Below are 22,772 nucleotides of genomic sequence, written 5' to 3'. Positions count from 1 at the left end.
TATTTGTGTACTTTCTGTATTTTGAAATATCATCCGGAAATATCTCTTAATGCTGAGCTGTATTTTGCCTGTGCAGCCTAATAATTTTCTATTAATACTTATCTTAGGTCTGATCCACGTAAAAGTGCAGTGTCAAGTAAGGTTCTCATGATATTTTTAAGCAATCTAACCTTTGGTCCTGGCTAAATTCCAATTGGAATAATTACTGTCTGACTACCTACATTCCTCATGCATTTTCAATTGGAGAAGTTAGCTTTCACTTCCCATTTTGAAAGTGATTGTGTAACATTGCTCTGCAGTGAGTAGATGCTGCATTCCTCTACAGTGGTGGATATGTTTTATTGGTAAGTAAAATAAGATTATAGAGGTATAATGATTTTACTGGCATGTTTATACCTAAATATAGATATGTCTGTAAAACCACTTCATCTAATGGCCCTCCCATATATTATTTTCTAGGGAGTAAGAGACAATATAATAGTGTGCAGTTTTGTGTAAAGGATTTTACACACCAGTCTGGAGTTTGGGATTTACTAAATTGTTTTGGAGTGCCAAAATCACAGAAAATACTTCCAACACCGTGTTGCCCCACACCACCTCTAAGGGAAAATCCTGCTCATGTAAAATACTTGGTAATAAAATATACTTGCATGTTTTTATAATCATTCTTGACTGGTGAAATTATATTGTAAAATTATTAGAATTTCTTGAAACAACAAAGGGTAAATGCCCTGTTTTACAGCTGCAGCCTTGTCAGGTGCTTATGAATTTCTTTGTGTGTGAATTTCTCCATTCCCCTTTTTCACTGGAAACAAGAACACACTTAGAAAGAGGTCCATGTGCTGCCTCCAGTGCTTTCTTGATTGAGTACCTCGAATGTTTGCACTTGAACACTGTAGGAATTATGGACAAAGCTTCTTGCTCTGTATGCAGAAACACATTTTCACAATAGTTCTGGGCTCCCCTTAGTCTGATAATAAGTCTGTGGTGGTTCACCCCACCTTGTCTCTACTAGCACACATTCAAAAGGGGCCTGCAGTGAGCCAGACCAGAGGAGGAACACGAGGTGAGGTTGGTGTTGGGATGTCTGTCCCTTTCTCTAACAGCCAGCACATGCATGTGAGCGGGTGTGTGAAGAGTGGCTACTGATGTGAACATGAGTGGAGCCCCAAGGAGGGAAGGGATTGTAACACCATGAGCACTCCTGTTTCAGTCTTTGAGCAGCTCACCCCTACGCTGCCTTGTGGGACCTGAATGGTGAAAACCACACTCAGCCCTGGGTTGGGTATGATTTGTTGATGTTCTCCTGCCTTATCACATCCCCAGCTGCCATCCTACGACGGGACCTGGTACCTGCTATTCCCTCTGAAGAACACTGCTGTCTGGCACACAGACTGCCCATGGAGCACCTGAAAGACATAGCAAGCATGACAGACACGTTATGTATGAGCGAGAGATGGAGAGGTGTCTTGGTTGGTACAACACAGGTTACCTATGCATTGCTCTGCCTGATCCAGAGAGGGCTTATGGCTGAGGATCCAAATTGGAGATTGCGGGTTGGCTACTGAGACCCAGACAACCTCCTCTTTGTATTACCTACTTCCTAGCCCTGGCTGCTCCCTGCATATCTGGCCAAAGCCTGAGGATCTGGCACTGTTCAGATAACTCAATCTTGTGTTGAATAGAAAAATCTGCCCGAGTGGGGCACAGACACCCAACAGATGGCACCTATGTGCTCTTCAGGATCTGGGCTCTCTTCTCCTGCTTGGATGTAGATGCTAGAGATTTACTGGCTTTGATGCAAATGAAGAGAAGGGAATGGGTTTCTTGTTGGCCATTTTTCCCACTGGGAGAAGCATGTGCTTGGGTGTGAAGGCTGACAGCTTCCATGACTACCTTTATAGCTCCTGCATGAATGCTATCCAAGCCCTGGGTTGAAAGGCCCTGTAAAGTATTCCTAGTGGGAAAGGGGCTGGGGAAAACCTACACTCTCCTCCCTGGGCATCACAACTAGCCATTGCCTAGCCAAGTGTAATATACTGTATGAGTCGATACAGAGGGACCACAGGAGACATATTTTAAGAGAACAAATATAGCATTTAAGTGAGTGAGCAAGAGAGTGAGAGACAGAGAGTGTAGAGAGTGCATTAAAGTTAATAAAGCATTGCAGAAATGGGGACTGCATTTCACTGTGAAGGAATCTAATTTAGGGACTCGTAATTGGAGGATAACAGTCATACTGGAATGAAGTTAACTGTTCATTTTGCCAAACTCTCAAAGTCTCTTGGTTCTCCTTGTGAGCATCTCTCAGAAAGTGAATCCTTCAGAGAGTTTAGAATCGATTGGTGCTTCACACCCGCAGTCCTTTCAGCTTCTTAAGTGGATTTGGTTTCTCCAGTGCATATTTATTATCTATTTTATTATCTGCTTATTTATGTGGTAATATCAATGCAGGATACATTCTCTCTGCTTAGAATGACAATGAGGGAGCAGGTGTTGAGCCTGTGTGTTCTCCTGGGCAGGGCAAGATGGGGCTTCTTGGGCCTTTTCCCTGTGGGTGGCTGGTGTCAGCAAGGGTTCTTTTGTGGACTTCCTGCTTCCACAAAGTTTTGCCAGCATTGTCCCTGTTGCTGTGACTTTCTGTTCATTTGATAGAGGCGTGTGTAGCAATGAACAGTATGGAAGGGTCCCATTCTTGGACACCCAGGACCAGAGGTGTAGCACAAAGAAGCTCAGGGCTGGTGTATTTATTTCAAATGTGCCTGTGCTGAAGAACATAATTATGGGCACGAGTAGCTGAGCAGAACCTGTTGTGTTGAGGGAAAGTCTTCTTTAGTTTGAAATGCCTGAAATCTCCTTGGGACATCAGTGTGGCCCTGGGTGGGCACACTGAGCAGTGCTACCTCCCACAGGGGTGGTGGGCAGATGGGCGGAACACTGCTGTCTTGTCTCTGATATTTACACTGCATAGGTGCTGTAAGAATTAGTTCATTAGTGTTTGTAGAGTGCCTTGAAGATGAAAAGTGCTGTGGAAATGTGAACTATTATTAAAGTGCAACTCAAGAAAGAGCGAGGAACAGTCCTGCAGGGACATGTCCCACTCAGGCACGGGCTAGAGAGATGACCTCATCAGGTTTTTCCATTTCTACTGATGTGATTACAAAATATAGTGGACATGCTCAGGGAGAAGATTGATGTAACGTGCCTGGCTGTAGTAGCTGAGGGTGAACCATTGTAAGCTCTGTTGGCATTTCTACTTCCGTGCAAACATAGCTGTCAGATGGACTTGGAGGGTCCTGATCCGGTTTTGACCATGACTGCTGGGAAATTTTGTATTCCTGGCTTTTAAAAGAAAAAAAAGAATCTGGTATCGGTGGGAAGCATATGGCTGTGCTACACACGGGAGCTGTGTGTGTCCTGGTGATGGTACGAAGGTTGTGCGCAATGGATACGCACATACGTGTACATCCGATGACCTTGCCCATTTGTCCTCACTTTGCTCTGGAGGGACTGTGCTGAGAAAGGAAAAGGGAGTCCTTATCTGCCTGGTCTCCTCAGTCTCCCTGCCTATACCTCCAGCACAAGTCCAAACTGATCACAAGCACCAGTCATTCCTTTGTGTTGAGGGTAAGCACTCAGACATGGGCTTGACATACGCAATTAATTTCACAAAGACAGCGGATCAGCTGTCAAAGAACCATTCTCTATCACTTTTGACTTGGGTCTCAGAGTGACATGGGACCTGAGAAATGACACGATCCCATCTTCTGCTGACAGCTGTTCTCTAAAGTGATTCCAGACTCTGAAGTAGGGGCTGGACTGGTCTGACCCCCCAACAACAATAGACCACCTGAATGTAGCCAAAGGGCTAGGCGTCAGACTAGAAGGATTGTTGGGAGGAGAGCTAGTGGCTGAGGAAGATCAATGCATCTTCCTTGAAGGCTGAGTGCATGATTGACTTGTCAATTAATCACTTTGTTTTGCTTTCCCCCTTTCCTTTCTCTCTTCCTCGCTCAGGGAGTGTAAGAGCTGAAGATGAGGCCCAGGGTGGAGTGCTACTCTCCAAGGTTTTGGCTGGTGCTGGCAGTCCTCGCAACAACAGGGAGCGGGGCCCATGCCCAGAAAAGCCACCCGAGCATTGGCATTGCAGTCATCTTGGTGGGGACCTCAGACGAAGTGGCCATCAAAGATGCCCACGAGAAAGATGACTTCCACCACCTCTCAGTGGTGCCTCGGGTGGAGCTGGTGGCCATGAATGAAACAGATCCCAAGAGCATCATCACCCGCATCTGTGACCTCATGTCAGACCGGAAGATTCAAGGGGTGGTATTCGCTGATGACACAGACCAGGAAGCCATTGCCCAGATCCTGGACTTCATCTCTGCCCAGACCCTCACTCCCATCCTGGGCATCCATGGAGGCTCCTCTATGATCATGGCAGATAAGGTAAATTTAAATGAGCTTCCTTCTATTGCAGACCTGTGGCTCCAAACTTAAAACAAAGAGAAGTATCTTATTCTGTGATCCTCAGGTGGTGTCTCATGGGGCCAAAGGCTTGGGGGATTAGACAGCTTCAGATTCAAAGACAGATTAAAAGAGCTATCTGTGTGTAGCACTACCGAGAAGAGCCTATTAATCATGTGGAATTACCTGCAACAGAGAAAAACTGAGGAGGAAAAGAAGCAAGTAGAAGAAACCTGCAAAAGAATCAGCCCTTTTCTTCTTCCTTAGGAAGGGTGAAGAGCCCCTGACAATTGTAATTTTTTTTAAGGTTTTATTTTTGCCTGTATTTTACCTTAGAAGAGCCAGGGATCATAGCCTTGGATTTTCCTGCATGTAGCTGGAGGACATTGTGGTATTTTCAGGGATGCTTAATGCAGCTCTTACATCTTAATTGGAATATAATTGAATCTTTAATAAAGCCATCCTCTCTATAAAGTGTTCATTAGCTCCTGAAGTTAAATAGGTGTTAGCTAAAGTGACTAACCAGTCTGAACCAGTCAAGCTAAATCTTTCTTTTTTCCACTGCACTACTTTATTCCTTCATATCACAGACATTTCATTGTTTTCCCAGGCCCTAGCCAGTCTTCTGAGGAAGTACTACACAAACAAGCCATCCTGCTACTGCTTTTGAACAGGGCAAGATGCAGAGAGGGAGTAGCATCTTTCCACCTTCAGGAACAGGATGTGCAGCAATTCACACCTGAGTGTGCATTTGGCCAGACCGTGTGGCTAACAGTGGCCTCGGGGCTACTGTTGGCCAGTGGGAACATGTGAGAGGAGCTGGCTGTCCCTTGCCTTGCAGGCTTGGGCCAAGGCTTTTATTGAGACCATTGACCATTCTTTGTGCATCCCAAAGAAGTAAACAGGGACACAAGCTGACAGCCTTTTTCTTTTACAGATGGCTCTGAAGTGGATCTGAGACATTTAACTAGGCAGAATTAGGGCTAACTGAATGAAGGGTGAGAATTGACCTGGTCACTATAGCAGCTTTTCCTCAGAAAGAGATCTAGTGAGATGAGAAATCCAGGCACATTCTGTTTTATTTACCTTGCAAGTAAATAATCCAGTGCAGGGTATTGAAGGTGCTAACAAATTATTTTCTGATTCTTTGACTAACTGCTCAGTTGCCAAATAACACACAGTTAGTATGCAAAGTTATTTTCTTGTGTCGGCCTTTAAACTGAAATAGTCACTGAATAATCATGGGCCTTTTTTCTCTCACTCCTTGAACAGTTGCGCATGTGCTGAAGTCACCCATTCCACTCACAGTGAAGCTTTTCTGCCTTGGAGGCCAGGCAGGCAGCAATGCAGCATCTTGATGATCTCCTGCCTGCTGTGTTGCATGTTTATCTATGTCTGTGCAAAAGAGAGTTGGAAGCAGTGCTCAAGTGCTGCATTTCACACTTGGGGTGACATTTTACATCTTTTGACAAGTGTAAGAGTTACTGACACAAGACCTCCTGAACACTGGGAAAAGGTCCTTGTGACTTTGAACATGGCAGGCCAAATTCTGATTTCAGATTCCCGCAGTGTAAATCCAGCATAACCCCGTTGCTTTTGGCAGGATTAGATCAGATTTACGCTGCTGTAATTCAAAGAGAAGTTTGGCCTATTGAACTTTGAAAAGGTTTTTCTTTCTACCTGTCCCTAGTCTCTCCTTGGGAAGGCAGCATCTCCTGCCACTGCCCTGTGTACCCCACCGGCTTTCTTCTAAAGAGCGTTCTGGCAGGCAGGCAGCCCACAGGGAGCTGAAAGGTGAAAGCCTTATGAATGGAGACTTCTGTTTTACCAAACTCCTTTTTTTTTTTTTTTTTTGGTTTTGCAGACAGGAGGTTTGCAGGTTATGTACAAAGATCTGCAGTTTTAGGAAAGGCCAAGGTTTCTTTGAAACATAATTTGAAAAGGCTGACCTTTACAACTTCTGATCCACAGGTGTGTAATCTTTAATGGATAATATTTATTTGATGAATTGAATTAAAATATGGTAGAGAGTAAATACACTGAAATTCTACTAAAAATACTGAAGTCAGCCTGGTAAGTCCTTAAACAATTTATTTCCCACAGAAGGCCTTGACAGAGGCTTTGCTTTTAGTGACTCTTAGTCATATTCTTTGCAGATGAGTTGTGTGGCTGAGGTTTGATCCTGCAAGCATGGCTTGCTTCTTTCAGCATCCCCTCAACGCCCACAGCAGTCAGCTGTGATTGAACTTGCTCAGCATTTCACAGGTTCAGATCTGCACTTACAGCTTCGTTATGCTCCCCGTGTATTTGTGATCAGTAGCGCCAATGCAAACTTAAGGAATGCTAGAAACCGCTAATGCCTTGGTGTGACAGATAAGTCCCTCTTCACTGGAATTTAATGCACAAAATCTCCCCAGTCAAACCACCTTTCCTGAAGTAGCATGTGAAATTCTGTTTCACCTTCAGCGAGGGTTTAATAAGTGTTCTGTTAGGAAATGTGGGTCATGTGTAAAAAGGGCTTTGTAATGTACTATGCAACTGGTAAATTGAGACACAAAAGGGCAGGCAGAAAGAAAAAAAAAATAGGATTTCAAGCCCGAATTTTCTTTTGTCCTGTATATAAAGACAGAAATATTGTATAATATGCACTATAAGCTGGCTTTATCTCAGTTAATATTCATCTAGAAGTTTTCTACCCACCAGCTGGAGATCTAGGCATCAGTGGTAAAGGAGGCACCACCTGAGGACATTTCACCCCACTCAATTCAGGGTGCAGTGAAATGCTCATGGGACAGTCCTGTGTCTCCTCACTGATTACTGAAGAAGGCTGTACCTCAACTTGTTCATGATGTCTCCAGTTAAATGCCATGAATCCCGCCCTAGGGTTGACATAACAGGTGGAGGTATGTTGCTGAAAGTGGAACATCTCTTTTTCCTGATTGTTTTGTTCAAACTCACATTCTTAAATATTGCATTTGATTAGATTTTGTAAATAATGTTTACATATTTTTGTTTTCCCTGTGTTTTGCCTTTTTCCTCTGAAAAATAAGTATACAGGAATTTACATGTTTTTGCTGTTTTTACTCCTTGGTGCTTGTGTCTCTAATTCCACTGCTTACCTGTTACAGAGTGTTACATTTAATTTCTGCCTAATCTGGCATAAGAAGAAAGTGACCAGATGATCTGTGCACACTGTGGTCTGGGTTTAGTTCCAGGAGAACGGTGAAGCAGAGACACGTGATGTGCCTCACTTGAGCTCTGGAGAGGCCACTTTGCCGAGTGAGAGTTCTGTCATAGCCAGTTCAGTCCCTTGAGTTTGATAAGCATGCCAGCAGTGACACCAGATGGAGTGAAATGCAGCAGTCCTTTTGTTGGGGCTGGGTGGCCTGGGAGTGATGGCTGAGGGGGTCTGACAGACCCCATGTTTGTTCTGCTCAGATGAGCAAGGCCGTAGCTCTGGGACAGGGTAGAAGAGTGCTCACACTGTTTCAGCCCTGTCAGAAAGCACCTTATTTTGCTGCTGATTCCTTGAAAAGGACGAGGGCAATAGCATCATATCACCAGGGTCTGTGATGAGAAAGGGAATAGCATTGATTACTGGTGTTCTGTGTTTAATCCAAAATAGATGAGATGGAGAGGAGAGAAATGTGCACCACCAACAGTGTTAGGTTTCTGTGGTCCAAAAACTTTGATGTGGAAGCTTGCTGGTCTCTTCAGTTTGCCTGATGTTGCTGCAATGATCTGACTTTGAACGGCTTTGTGTTTCGTGATTTTAAGCATTAGTTTGTATTGTCTAGAGGACTGCAATGCACTTTTGACCAGAGAGCATATCTGCTGGCCTTCCAGCACTTAAAATAATTTCTTGTTTCTCCCCAATTGTTTTGAAAGCAGAAATTAAATTGTATGAGGATGCCCTGTGTTAGGAGACTGATGGTGAAAGTAAACCTTCAAGACTGCAAACCAAGCTTCAGTTCAGATAACCACACAAACCAGTACCTTGGGTTGCAGACCTGCAACTGGAAATCTGGACTAGGCTTTTCTTCATTTCTTTTCAATATTACCTAAAATGAATTCTTCCCAGACCTAAAATCAGTTCTTCAGAGGTAGAAGGTAAAGGAACAGTCACAAAAAAAAAAGGAAATAACATTTACAAATGTACATTCAGAGGTATGTCAAGAGAAGGGTGAATTGTTATTCTGATTTACAAAACTTACTGTGTTGGAAGAGATTTAGTTTCTTGCCTAAAAAATGACCATACCATTTGGCTGACTGGTCCATTGTGTAATGACAGACTATTTATTTGTTTTAAAATAACAGAAGAAATCAACTTGGTGATAATGAATGCAGAAAAGGTAAGAGCAGAAAATGCCTTGGGTTCTCTTACAGTACAGCTGGTGGCCATCACTTTTGCTGGAACTGTTCCTCATTACTTCTTCACAGTCACGTTATTTTGCCAAAGCTTCTTGTCCTGGGCAGCTTTATAGTAACACAATGGTGCACAGGCAGAAGAGGAAAAAAGTATTGGAAGAAGAGGATGGTTATGTTTTCCCAGGTGAAAATCAGTCTTCTGTGTCTCTGTATCCCTTGCTATTTTCTCCAGGGCTTGCCCACACAGGGATACATGCAGTATGCTGATGGAAATGAAACGGTAGGGAAGAGTGATCTTTCACTGGGCCGTGCCAGTAATACAATTTGTATAAAAGCTGCATAAAACTAACCTGAAATTTAAAATTTGTGATCTGTTCTAGGCCAGATTCTCCCTCCTTTTTTTTCATACAGTGTGGAGCTGGCTTTTCTCTGACTCTCTCCACTGCCTTGTTGTTTTTTTCCGTTTATTCTAAAGCCGTAATATTTTCCTCTGCCTTTTTATCCCCACTTCATAAATCCCTTTATTTTTGTTTTCTGTAAAACTTCCAAGACACATTGTCTCTCTCTTTCAATGCCAAAGGTTGCTGTGATCACTCCATGTTTGGGCCATGCTGCTGCAGCAGTCATTTCTTTGGTCTTTGGGTGAGGAGCAAGTCCGAAGTTGGACAGTGAGGGTAAAGCACCAGGGAAGGAGAGTAGCTGTTGGCCAGAGTGCAGCAAAGTGATGCTGCAGGTACAGGGAAGCCAAAACGAGTTGGATAAGCTGAGCACCTAGATAAGCACTGAAACCAGGACAAAGTCAAAGACACTGGGACAGTGCTGCTAAAAGCAGAACATCTGTAATTAAAAGGAAAGCACTTTCACACTCAGGTTTTCAAAGGTTAAGTAATAGGGATGCATGGGGAATGAAAACCTCATTTTTTGGGTGCAAATTTGTTTCATTTCCATTACGGATGACATCTGAAATTTTTCAAGCCCTTGTGTGAAGGAAATTCAGTGGGAAAAAAAAAAAGGAAAAGAAAAAAAGATAAAGTTCCCTTTGAATGGATTATATGAATTGAAGTAAAATAAATTCCAAACAAGATGCTGCTTAGAAGGGGGAAAAAGGCACATTTTGGTCTGCAGACATTGAAAGATTTCTATCCCTTTTTTCCCTCCAAACAAATTTATATGCAGTTCATGTAATTTCACAAAGTGTTTTCATTTCTCTGAAACTGCATTTGATGATAGTAATAGTTTAAATGTTTCTTAAACTAATCTAATGATTAGCAAAGATGAGTTTGATTTAAAAAAATAAAAAAGAAATCAGCAGTTTCCCTTCAAGCTCTTAATAATTTTATTACGGATGTGATTAATATACTTCTTTTGCTTTTGGTACTCTGTTTCCTTCTGCTGCCAAAATAATGCTCCCTGTAGCTCACAAATAATGAACCAAATATCATGTGTCCTCAAATTACGAGTCTGCTGCAAAGGTTGGGGAAGGAGAATAAAAGGTAAGTCACAGAGACATAGGCAATAAAAGCCAGTATTGTATGCCAGTGTTGTTTTTCCCTTGTATACACATGTAATAAGAAGCCAGGTGGGTCTGTAATTTATGTTTACATCTGTGTCTAATTAACCCATACAAAATAACATTTTCTTTTATTCATGTAAAGAAAAGGAATATAGGCAGCATATTTTTGTGAAGTTTAACACCTGAGAATTTCCCTAGCACTATTTTTTTACTTTACAAATAAATTACAGCACTTAAGAACCCTCAGATATTAGGAAACCGCGACATGAACTTTTAGAGCTTTAACCTCTCCCCAGGGCCATGAAATCCTTCAATGTGAACTCACATTTTTTAAACAAGAGCTCAAGTACTCTCATTAGTACTATTTCAATGAAAATATGACTTTTCAAAAAAATGTATAATTTCTTTTATTAAATATCCATTAAAATTGTGTTGGGGTGTTTTGTTTTGTTTTTTTTTTTAATTTTTAAAGCTTTCCTCTACTTCATCTCCAATTTTCTTGGGAGGAACTCCATTTCAAGTATTTTTTCTGGGGTATTGTTTTCAAGAGTCACAGGAAAAAAATGTGGAGTTGATTCCTTTTTTTTTTTTTTTTATCTCTTAAAAGCAACAAGAAAGCTTCTTTAAAAAAACAAAAAAAATAAAATTCTTATGGAAGTGTAAATTTCCATGAAATATCCCTGTCACTTTTTCCCTCCTAATAATTTATACTGGATGCACTTTGTATTTGCCCTGAGCCTTGGACACCTGATGCTTGAAGGTGTTTACCTGAGTTTGACTGTCACAGAATTGGGAAGGAGAAAACCTGGTACCCTGGTGAGACTCATGCCCTGCTAAGGTGCCCTGGGACGCTTCTGGGCAGAAGCAGTGCTGAGGGAGAGGATGGCCACACAGAGGTGTGGGTGCCTTCCTTTAGCAGAAGTTGTCTCAGGCAACAAATGTAAAGCAAAAGTGAAGTCTGATTCCTTTGCATCAGCCTTCTGCAGCTATTTATAAGCTGTTTTGTTTCGGGTCATAGGATTTTTCCTTCAGGAGTACAGAGTGTTAGTTTTCTTCTGTTGTTATAGTGATGTTTTCTTTTGAGGGACAGAAGACCTTTCCTTCCCTAGCTCTGCACGCAACTTCTGCAACCCACGTGAGGTAAAGAGAAGGTGAATTAACCTTGTCATTACTCTTGCTTAAATGCGATGTTGCCACTGTCTACCTGAAATAGAACTGTTGAAGTGTCTGTGAGGAAAATGTTGATTTCCACCCAGCTTGGACCTGGGCATCTGTGAAAAAGCTCTTTCTTGATAGATTTCTAACCTTGATTTTCACACTAATGATATTTAGGTAGATCTCTAAATCTGTAAGCACTTACCTAAAGAAAATCTGGAAGCTTGATGAGCTCTGACCAATAGTTATTTATAATCTTTATCTCAACCCCTTTCTTCAAAACAAAAAAAGCCAACAAAAAGGTCTTAAATCAATTTGTGCCATCCCCAGCCGGACAAGGAGATTAGTTTCTTCAATCTGGACAGGCAGTCCTTTATTACAACCCCAAGCAGTAACTTGTCTCACAAAATCTAAATTAATTACACTCAAATTTGTCCCTACCCTAAACTGGCCTCAAAATGAAATTGAAAACACGGACTGTGAAATTGCCCAATGCTGCTGCTTTAGATCTGCATGTCATTCCCCAGTAACTGCAGGACAGAGAGAAACGATTCTTTCCAGGGAATCTCTTATTCTCTTTGCCTTTTATTTGCCTCATTAGCCAAATTTGGAGGGGATGGGTTATGAAGAAAGCTAAGGGAATTACATATACACAGGCTGGGAAGAAACAGGGTACAGAAGAAGACACAGTTGTAGTCTGTGACTCTGTTAATGGTCTGGAGCAGTTGATATATGAAGAAAGAGCGAAACAGCTGTATGTGCGTAGTGTAGATTGGCTGAACAATGAGTCAGGATGCGATTTATATACTCAATGAATAAAGGTAGACTAGAGAAAAAAAATGCTTAGTGTAGCTGCCAGAAACAGAAGTAAGAATGACAGGATAAAGTTAGGGAAATACATTAAATGATGTATTATGATACATTAAATGATAATAATAAATGATATATATGTGTATCAAGGAAAAGGCTCAGACACTGAGTTTTATTAGGAAGTACTCTAGACTTCTTAGGGAAGAAATGGAAACCATGTTTCTTCTGCTGTATTCAAACAGGACTGAACTGGGTGCTGGAGAACATGTTATATAGATGAAACAGAGGAGAAAGAGGATAAAGAAATTGAAAGACACATAGGAAAACTTCTCCTGAACCTAGGATCATGGGGAGAAAATTAAGGAAAAAAAAAGAGTAAGTTCTGAGAGTGACAAAAAAAATACCTTAAAGGCTCTGTCCAAGTGATTTTTCTCTGTGCTTGGCAATAGCTTTTAGCTGTGTATCTGTGAAGTTCCCGATAATAACAAAAAATGCAGGTTTCAGAGGAAGGGGGAAGACAGGAGTGAAGGATGTGGAGACTCTGAGGGTGAGCAGGCAAAAAAGTAAAGGAGGCAGGTATGTGCAGTGAGGAGAGTTGATCTAAAAAGTGCCAACAGAATCCAGCAGTTCTAATAGACCCACGTCCTCACTGCAGCTCTGCTATAAAACATGACTTTAAGACACTTGCTTAACTGCTGTCTACAGCAATTTGCCCTTTACAAGAAGACCATAACAATGTTTTTGTAAAGTTTGAGCTCTACAAAAGGCAAAAACCTAATTACTAGGAAACAATTAATGGATTTTTCTGACTGAAGTAAATACAATGCTTGAGATGAAAATCTGGACTCCAGGAGGAGAAGCTTTAACCCCCATTAGAGGTGGTGGCTGAATAGCTGCATCATGCTGGAGAACTCATTTTATGCAGGGCTGATAGTACCATCTATTGTAAGCTTGGCCAGCGTTCCCATTATAAAATCCTCATGGGGGTTTCCTGTAATTTTGCCAGACTGTGACTGTTTGAGCAAAATTTCCTATGCCAGGTGTATGCCTCAAGCTGATTGATTTATTTTGCTATTTATTTAGAAAATAAAACATCTCTCTCTGGAAATGTGGCATGGGATGATATGTGATTTATCTATGTTGCAAGTGCTGTCACATTTTCCTCCAAAGGTTCTGCCTGACCACCACATGTTCTCAGAGCAAGGACATGGGGCTGGAGCAGGGGTGTCTTGCGGGGAAGGACGCGTAACCAGAGATGTGCTTTTGCTACCACTGCATAGGCTGCCCCAAGTTTGGCCTTCCTTGTTGTAAGCGTAAGAAACTGCAGATGTACCTAGAGTCTTTTTAGATGTTTGCCATGTCTCTTGGAAAGAACTTGTCCTTGCAAACTGTGCTTCAAAACCGCACCTGGCTCTGGGGGCTGCACAGGCTATGCTGGAGCTGGAGTTCTCCTGTGGGATCCTGGTGGGATCCAGCCAGGAGAAATGTGCTGTGCAGCAGGGAATCTGGGCTGAGATGTGGGTGGAGTGGGGGGGCATGCAGGGTATTCTGAGGAGCCAGAGCAGAGGATGAGCATATGGAAGAGATCCTGATACAAGGAGATGGGCAGGGGGACTGGATAAAGGTGGGAAGCAGGAGCTGGTGGATGGGAAAATGGAGAGAGCGAAAGAGATATACCTGACCAGGTTATGCTTCCTTGCTGGCCACAGGAGCAAGAGCCAGGGAGCACAGGGGGTGGCAAAACTGCTGAGCAAATGGGATGAGGAGTGTGAAATGAAAGCGGAAAACCTGTCAGGTGGAAACTGCATAGTAGAGAAGACCAGATCTGGGCCAGGGCAGGGCACAGGACAGTGGGATTGGGCAGCAATGCTTCCCCTGAGTGTGCTGCTTCCCTCCAGCTGGGCAGAAATATTCCTTTCCCATTCTGCCCTGAGCCACAAAGGAAGTCAGAAATAATTGTGGGGTGACTGGGACTCTGGCATCAGTGCTTCCCACTGGGGGAAGGCCAGCGGGTCTTCCAAAGTGTGCCTGGGGCTGGCTCAGCTGTGCACTCCTTCAGCCAGCACGCCCCGTTCCAGTGCCCCAGGCCTCATGGGCAGAGGGAAAAGCTCCTGTGAGGACGGGGAAAGGCCCTCACAGCCTCCACCAGCTGCCTGGCTTGGGGCCAGCATGGTCACTGTCAGGCCTCTGCGCTGGAGGGGATCAGCTCCATGATGGAGCTGCCAGCTCCTCCATGTGCGAGCACCTGCAGCACAGTGCTTTGTCCTTGCTCCTGCTTCGGCTCAGCCGCTTTCTGCAGAGGCAGAGCTGTGTCCTTGCCCCCACAGTACTGAGGTGTGCGGTGAAGAGCCAATGGCCCTGCCATGGGGCTGGGCTGAGCATACACCAAGTCACCAGCCCTGCTGGGTGTCAAATCCTGCTCCGTACCTGCCCCCATTCCTATCTTCTCCCTTCTCCTGCTTCCCTTCCTCTCACCTTCTCCTGTCTGTCACTCTACCCATTTCTTAATTCTTGTTTGCACTGTGCTTTGAAAATGAAGAGTGCTGTATAAATGTTAAGTGTTATTATTATTATTTCTCCTTTCTAATTGGCATCCCTCACTCTCTCTTCTCTTGCTATTGTGGCTTCCAGAGAGAACGTGTGGGCTTACATTATTTATAGCTGTGTGAGAGTAATTACAGAAATGATTTAATTACTCAGTTAATACTGTTCTCTACATCACCAGCTTGACAAGCTAGTGATCCTCTCACCACAGCCAAACATGCAGACTAGCATCCATGTCATAGATGAGGGGGTAAGGGGAGGCAAAGCCTGGGGAATGATTTGTTACAGCCCTGCAAGTTGCTGGTTACTTCCCCTGGGCTAAGGGATGAGGCTGCTGATTTCTCAGGGGCTTGGCCAGGGGCAGTGTGTGGTGTCACCTCAGCAGGGGCAGAGCTGCCCCCAAGGAAGTGGTGTGCAGAGATGGTTCATGGCTCTCAGATGACAGGGGCTACCTCCAACACAAACCTGCTCAAGCTGAAGATTCAATGTTTGGTGTGCTGCATTAACCAGCTCTTCACATTTATCTAAGGTCAGAGATCTGGCACGGTTTTGTTTTCTCAACTTCTATTTAAGCCTGCCAGATCAGAAGGCAGGGTTCCCGCACCCTGCAAGGGGTCAGAGTGTGAGGTAAAATCACCATTGCCAGAAATGTTCTTTTCTTGCAAGTGGCCATGTGTAGATCTGACCCTCTTTAACTAAATAAGCTTTCCCTCTGAAGGGGGTGGCTTCTTCTTGCTGAGACTCATGCCATTGGAAATGAAGTGTTTCCATCACTTCCAGTTCACAAAGACTTGTGAAGAGCGGGGAATGGAATGTCCTGTTTCTGGTGCAGTATGGAAGGAGTTTGAGCGAGGAGAGTACGTGCTTTCCTTCAGGGCATGCACTGAGCAGATGGTTACCAATACCTTTTAGTTATCTATCAGAGACAGTAGAAAAAAGCCACACAAACCACCTCGTGAGCTCAGGAGAAACGTAATGAAAAAGATTCTTTTCTGACAGCACTGTAGATAAAAATAAGGGGTCAGTGAATTCTTAAAGGAGACGGTTGCTTGGGAAGTGGAGAGAGAGGGTCTTGTTGGATAATGGGGTATTTGTCAGATAACAGTGTATAGGGAGAGCATCTCAGAAGTGTCTGCTTTCCATGTCTCCAAATTGCCTGTATGCCTCCATTTGGGCTCCTTCATGGCCCGGGCAGTGGGCCAGGTTCAGACTGTTCCTCGACATGGCAGGGCTGGGTGGGCGGCAGGAGGGCTGGGAACAGGTGGCATCAAGGCTGGTGGAGTGGAGCGCCTTTTCCACGCAGCACTGCCTGCCAAGCTGCAAGGCACAGGACACCTGGTATCTGAATGGGCTCTGCCCACCTCCCAGGAAGCGATGGCAACCAAAGAAGTAGGCTAGAGTGTTTTAAGTGGGAACAGTGAATATAGGTCCTTTTTTTTTCAACATCCAACATGAGACAGGTTAAGGCAGCCTACATTTGAGAAAATGCTGGGCATCTCAATTTTCTGGAAGTTCAGCCTTTCATGTTGTATCTCCGAATGGACATTCAGAGTCCCTCCCTCATGGCTTTTGCAAATGCACCCTAGAGGCTTTTATTTATTTTTTTCCCTTATCTGACACACTCAAAAGTGACTTTTATGACCTAATATTGGAACAGGCTTATTGAGAAGACAGCGAGCGGAAGGGCAATGGAACAAGTAATTTTTTCAGCTCCCAAATGAATGAATCCTGTTTTCACTGGATTCACATCTCACGGTTAATTGACTCTTTAACTGAATTATATACTAATGTGAGCTCAGTCCATAGAAGACACCAGAGAATCCACAGAGGTGAGAACTTGAGCTGGGTGAAGATATTTCAGAGGAGCTGGACTCATCCTTCCCCCAATGGTGAAGGCCAGGAGCATTAAAAGGGTCTCATTTTTTCACCCACTGCCCTGTATCAATTAGATGTCCGGTCCAAAAAAGTGTGTGCACCCACAGCAGCTTCAGTTTTTCAGGACCTGTCTACACCTCCTCCCTACAAAAATACCATTCTCCTCAGATCTCTTAATATTTTTCTCCCAGTTTCCACTGTGCCTTTTATAGTCACTGGCTGGCACAGTATATGAGAGAGCTGTACTGTGGTGCCCCGAGGCTTCTGTGTATAGGGGCTGTCCACCACAGGCATGCTGCCAGGTCAGGATGAAGTCTATTTGATTGCCTAGTGAGCCTTGGACTGTGAGTGGGTGAATCATGCACACTGCTGTGGGGTCAGATAAAGGCTTTGGGACTGCATGCAGTTGCAGGCTGTATTTTGTACAGCACTGTAAGAAACTAATTCTCCTTGAGTCCTCTGCTCCTTTGTCAAATCAGGTGGAAATTGGCCAGCAGGTTCAAGAGGCACTGGGAAGCCTGACTCACCTATGCACAAACACACACACCCCCAGGTTTGCAAGAGTCTTGTTTCCTAAAGGAAACCAGCTAAAAACGCACACAGAAGGTGGGCGCAGCCCTGCGCCGGAGCGTCTCGGGAGCCGCGATCCCGGCACAAGTGAGCCGTGCCCGCACAGCTCGGCGCCCGCGCCGCCCTGCGCTCCCGCGGTGACTCACCGGGACTCCCTGCGGCGGGCGTGCGCAGGGCGCTGCCGCCGCCCGGCGCTGGACGCTCGCTGCCGCTCGCACGGGGCGCACACGTGCGTGCTCCGTGACTCACGCTGCCGCGCCGGGCTGCAGCAGCACGGGAGGCACAGTCAGTGCTCAGGCTCGCGTGCTCCTATCGGTGAGCCTTTGAAGGGGAACGTGGCGCGAGGCTTGGAGGTTTTAATATTTCTGTCCCACGACAGACCTCTTGAGAAAAGAAATTAGCCTGATGACAGCAGCAGTAATTGGATTATTCCGTTAGTATCCTCTGTGGAAGAGAAAGACATGTGCCTTTAACTATATTTTCAATGCAGACTTAAAAATTGCACTTAAAATGTGAATTGTGCCTTTTTTTCTTCATAACTGTCAAGCAGACATCTGTTTTCTGCCCCACTTTTTTTCTGCCTTTTGACTGGCTGAGCTTTCTGTCTAGCCTTATTCTTAGCCTTGTGGCAAGCCTACAGCAAACTGGTGGTTTGAGTTCCTCAACTGGTGCTGAAGATTAAGGCATACTCTAATCACTGGGTGCCTTGGGTAGGCTGAGGAGGAGCCAGCCTGAAGGTGAAAATAAGGGAGGATGTGTGTCTTGATCTGAAGGAGGGAGTGTGCTGAAAGGGCTGAAGCCCTGGGAAGGGGAGGGATGGGGAGGTCTGAAAGGTATAATGACATGAAATTCAGGGCAGGAAAAGTGCCCAGCAAACTTTGGCTCTACCTCTGAGCACTTAGTCCTCTATGGGCTAATCTCTGCAGCTGCAGTCTGGCCATTGAAATAATCTGTAATGGGACTGACAAAGTTTTGGAGTATGTGCATGTCTGCAGGGGACAGCACTGCTGAAGTGGAGGGAGATAAGGTGGAACTGGACAGAAGATGAACCACTCAGTTGTCTCTCTCTGATAGTTTTGGTCATTTGAGAGACTCGCCAAACTCATGTGGCCTGCTTTTATTTTGTTGTATAAGTCTATGAATATCTTTTGGTAAACTTTTAATTATTGTGAAACTGTGGGGTTAGTTTTGATGTGTTTTGGGCGCATCCAAATGTTTGACGCAGCCATTACCTACCCAGAGATTTAATTTTTTTTGCTAGTCAATTGGTTCTTTAATTTGGATTTAATAAGTCACTTTGTGCTCCATTAAATAGGCCTTCATGCAAAATGTTTAATGCCAAAGTGTGCTCGCCTGCAGATGGTGGAACAGCTTCATTTAGGGAATGGCTGGAAACCTCACCAGGCTGTGCTGGTGCCCATGGTCCATTTTCCCCCAATGAACCATGATGCCATTAACCTTTGCTGTCTCCATGTCCTGCTGGGAGACCACAGGGCTCATCTTCACCAGGACTTGTCCTAGCCATTCTCTCTGTTTGATCCCTCTGCCCTTGTCTGTGCTGCCTTGGAAGATTTTATGTGCACATGTGGATTTGATGTTTCAACTGCTTAATTGATATAAACTGAAGCTGTGGCTGGCAGCTTTCTCACCAGAGGCTGGCAAAAAACGTGCTGTGATACTGACCACTGGGAGGAGAAAGAGAGGTTGTGAGTAGTATTTGTCTCTTGCTGTGCTTAGGATCACATTTTTGTATGACAATGTCACTCACTGGTCTCTGTACTGGTCCAGCAGTCTGTTGCTCTATGTCTTGAGGTGTGCCTATAGTAACACTCAGTAATACACAGTACAAGCTGTGGGGAAGCATTTTGTTCTGCCAGAGAGCCCGTAGCCAGCCAGCAGCTCATGCTGTGCTGCTCCTACACAATACACAAATCTCTTGAATCATACTTTGAAGGCTTTTTTGTTTGGTAATAGTGGAGTGAGGTTAGTTTTTCCATTTTTCCCTCTCCTGGTCTAGTCTAGACTGAAATACTAGGGAGAAGATTATCTTGCTTGGCTTGTTTAGGTTTCTGTGGCCAGGGAGAAATGGCTTGATATAGGAATGGGTAACAGCATGTAGAAGACATGTGGCTGTGTCTCTGTGTAACCATGCCTGTGCAGAAGCATGTCCTGTCCTCCACACTGCATGCATCCCTGCTCTCAAGGAATCCTTTTGGCCAAATTTTTTGCTGCATCTGATGAATAAATTGGATAGGGAAATGAGGTGACATGAGTAGCTTAGACATGAGTGACGACGATCTTGCTTTGCCAATCAACTTATTTCTTTGCACTTGGGAATCTGTAGGGGATGGTCCTCTGGGAACTCATCCACTGGGAGTAGTACCTTCAGTTAAAGGAGGTAACCTCCAGAAGATAAAATAATTTCCTTGCCACTCACCTGGTCTTACTATTCTTCGTACTGGTGCACTTCCTTGTACTAGCTCCTTGTGAGGTGTAAGCCCCTGCAGACTGGGTGGGACCTCTCCTAAGGACTGAGAAAATGTAACAACACTGTGCTGGGGTAAAAAAAGAGATGAGAAGTTCTGCTGAATAGGTGTGTTTGCCAAAGGGCAGCAGTGAAACGGAAGGGTACCCCAAGCGTGAGGGCGAAAGGAGGTGAGGGTGTGGGATGAGGAAATTTGATATGATATTCAAAGTAATTCATAGACTAAAGCAGATAGAAAGGACTCAGGGTGAGATCAGATAATTAATTAACAACTGCAGGGATTCATCTTCCTCTCTGAGCCAGCAGTACGTGCATTTTGTGACTTAAAGGGAGCATATCACTCCTGCTGCTTCTGTCACTTAGCCCATGGCCAGATGTGCTCAGCCACCCCAGCTCTCTTACAAACATGCCATATGTGCTTTCTCAAGGTTGTGGATCAGAGGCTGGAGCTCGTGGTGGTCACTGCCACCCTGTATCATGTTGCTGCCTCCTTGGTGACACGTGCTGCCACCCTGCAGTGTCCCCATGTGATCTGCCATGCGTTCCCAGTTTCTGCCTCGTCCTGGGAGGTCTTGGTAGGGGATTTTAAGGAAAGAAACAGGGGTTCCAGTTGCCTTTCCTCCCTCTGTTGCCCAGTAGGCAGGATCTGGCCCCACTGCTGATGAGCACCAGGCTGGGGAGGGAGGGCAGTGCAGGCAGGAAGGAGTGACTCATTCTCCCCAAACAAGCAAATGCACAGAAATGTCTCTGCACCTAAGGATGGGGGGGAAAAAAAAAATACAACTTAAGACTCAAAAGGTTCACTTCTGTTTCCAGAGTACCCCCAGAGGAAAGCTCTTTGTTGCCAAATACTTTCCCTTCCACGGCCCCAGTACTTTTTTCCCCTTAGTATTTTCTCTTAATGGTTGAATCGTTTAACACCACATATAAAGTCGTATCTGGCTGCTCTGGGGCGATTCTGGGTTGCCATGGCAATGAGCCCTGTCTCTCCAAATTAGGACATTTTTCCTGCTGCCTTTTCTATGCGAGGCTTTCTCTCATCTCTTTTTCTCTTACTCTCCCTTGATGTCTAAAGTGCTGAGCGCTGCCTCCTCTTTTGCACGCTCCCTGAAAGGGATCAGACTTTGCCCGTCTGAATTAATTCCTCTGAAGCCTGTGCCAGCTTGGCGTGGACCAACTTTGCGCTCCACAATGAAGCTGCTGCAGGATCAGGATCAGGGCGAGGAGGGGTAGGAGAGGTGTAAAGGTGGTGAGGTTAGCAGGGGACAGCAGCGTGTGACCGCGGCGTGCTCGTTCCCTGCTTAGTACACCATTGCCTCATCTCTGCCTGGGTGCTGCCAGGGCTGTCTGGAGCTGGGTGCTGAGGTGAGAGCTGCTTAGCTTAAAATATACCTTAGGACTAGAAAAGCTAGTGGAATAAACCTGCAGTGAATGTAAATGTGCTAGCATGCACAAATCAGTTGGACAGCCTTGGCTCCACAAGGTCCCATCCTCTATGGGGCAGGCACCTGCAGCTGGAGGACCATAGGAGTCATTTGTCTCATTGGGGAATTGTGAATGCTGGATCTTGTCCCCTGGATACTCTGAGCTGTACCTGGTACGTGTCAGTGTGCTGAAGCAGGCAATTGGCTTTATACCACTTCTGCACCTGTATATTCCCCTTGCTGGATTTGGATTTGGCATGAGTCAGACCCACCTCAATTTATTCTGGCTGCTGACACACTCCCAGGGCCCCTGTGGCAGCTGGGATTAGTGTGACACATGGATGCCCCCAGCCAAACTGTCTTCCCTGGGCTATGCATCTGACCCAAGGGAGTAGGAAAAGAGTCGGCACAGGCAGCACTAGAAACTTGCAGAAATGGAGGCATGCCCATGTTGGGCAGGTCTGGGTGGCTGAGTACTGTCAGGAGCTGGGAGCAGATCTGCTGTCCCAGCGGAGTGTCATCCTGACAGTGAGAGGTGATATGTGGCAGAGCAGTACAGTCCAGCATTTTCTAACTATCAGGGCAGAAATGAAAAGGTGATGAGATGAGGTTTTCTTGCTCATTCTTCCACTGGCCCAACGGGCTACTATCCCAAGACCAGTTTTTAACCCTGTGGATTATTTTGAGAGTTTTATGTACAGCAGAGGGTAGAAAATCAGAGGAGGATAAAAATAATGGGTTGTGTGTATTTGGAGTGGAGATTAAGGTATAAATTTTGGTTGAGAAGATGATTGGCCTCAGAGCATGTTCTGTCCTGGCCATGGTAGAGCATTGGGGTTTTTCATAGAAGATGCTTTGAAGCTGGGGGCAGTTGCCTGTGAAGAGCAAAGCAGAGTGATGTTCCATGGCTGAAGTCCTTGGGCTCAAACCCAGGTGCTCTGCATGTTTGGCTGCCGTGGGATGGTGGTAGTGTCCTGCCTTTTCTCCAGGAAGCCAAAAGCCTTCTTTCTGTTTAATGATGCAGTGTTTAAATAAAAAGAGGTGGGTGAACTTGTATATTGGTTTGACCGATAGTGGTAGGAACTTTGCTACACTGTCCCAATAGACTTAGAAGTTGTCCAGTAATATTAAATATTGTTTTAGAAACTTTTTTGTAATGATGTGTTAACTTGTTTATATCACAAGGTAATTTAGTCCAGCATTTTGCATCGCACAGCAATTGATAGAGGATCCATTAGAGATACTTCCTCAGAATATTCTCCAAACATCCCATGAGTTATGACTTGGAACTCTCTAAGATTGTCAGTGTGTCTTTGTATTTAGGAGTGCTTGATGGGTTTTTCTTCCATTCCCTTACCAACATGCAAATTCTTGGCATTTGTGGACCTGGGCACGTTTTTAGCATCCAAGAGACAAAGAGTTTCACCACTTAACTGCTCATAGGGTGAAGAAGTTCTTTGTTGAAAACTTGCTCCTTGGCATTCTTATTTTTATATCATTCTTTGACAGGAAAAAGAAGTAGCTTAACAGTTATTCCCTCTTCACCTTCTCTATCCAGCCCCTA

The 22,772-nt window shown here is 44.7% G+C and overlaps 1 protein-coding gene across 4 annotated transcripts in view; it reads left to right on the top strand.

Moving 5' to 3' along the window:
- Positions 1-22,772, top strand: part of GRIN2B (glutamate ionotropic receptor NMDA type subunit 2B) — a 240,919-nt gene that overhangs the window by 47,445 nt on the left and 170,702 nt on the right. For all 4 annotated transcript variants that reach the window (XM_019292611.3, XM_039570737.1, XM_039570738.1 and 1 more), the window contains exon 3: positions 4,018-4,446. In XM_019292611.3, coding sequence (XP_019148156.1) covers positions 4,036-4,446 — 411 coding nt within the window. In that variant the 5' untranslated portion in view covers positions 4,018-4,035. The remainder of the gene's footprint in view (positions 1-4,017; positions 4,447-22,772) is intronic.

This window comes from Corvus cornix, chromosome 1A (genome assembly GCF_000738735.6).
Source record: "Corvus cornix cornix isolate S_Up_H32 chromosome 1A, ASM73873v5, whole genome shotgun sequence".
NCBI classification, from domain to species: domain Eukaryota; kingdom Metazoa; phylum Chordata; class Aves; order Passeriformes; family Corvidae; genus Corvus; species Corvus cornix.
This window is presented reverse-complemented; position numbering and strand designations above follow the sequence as displayed.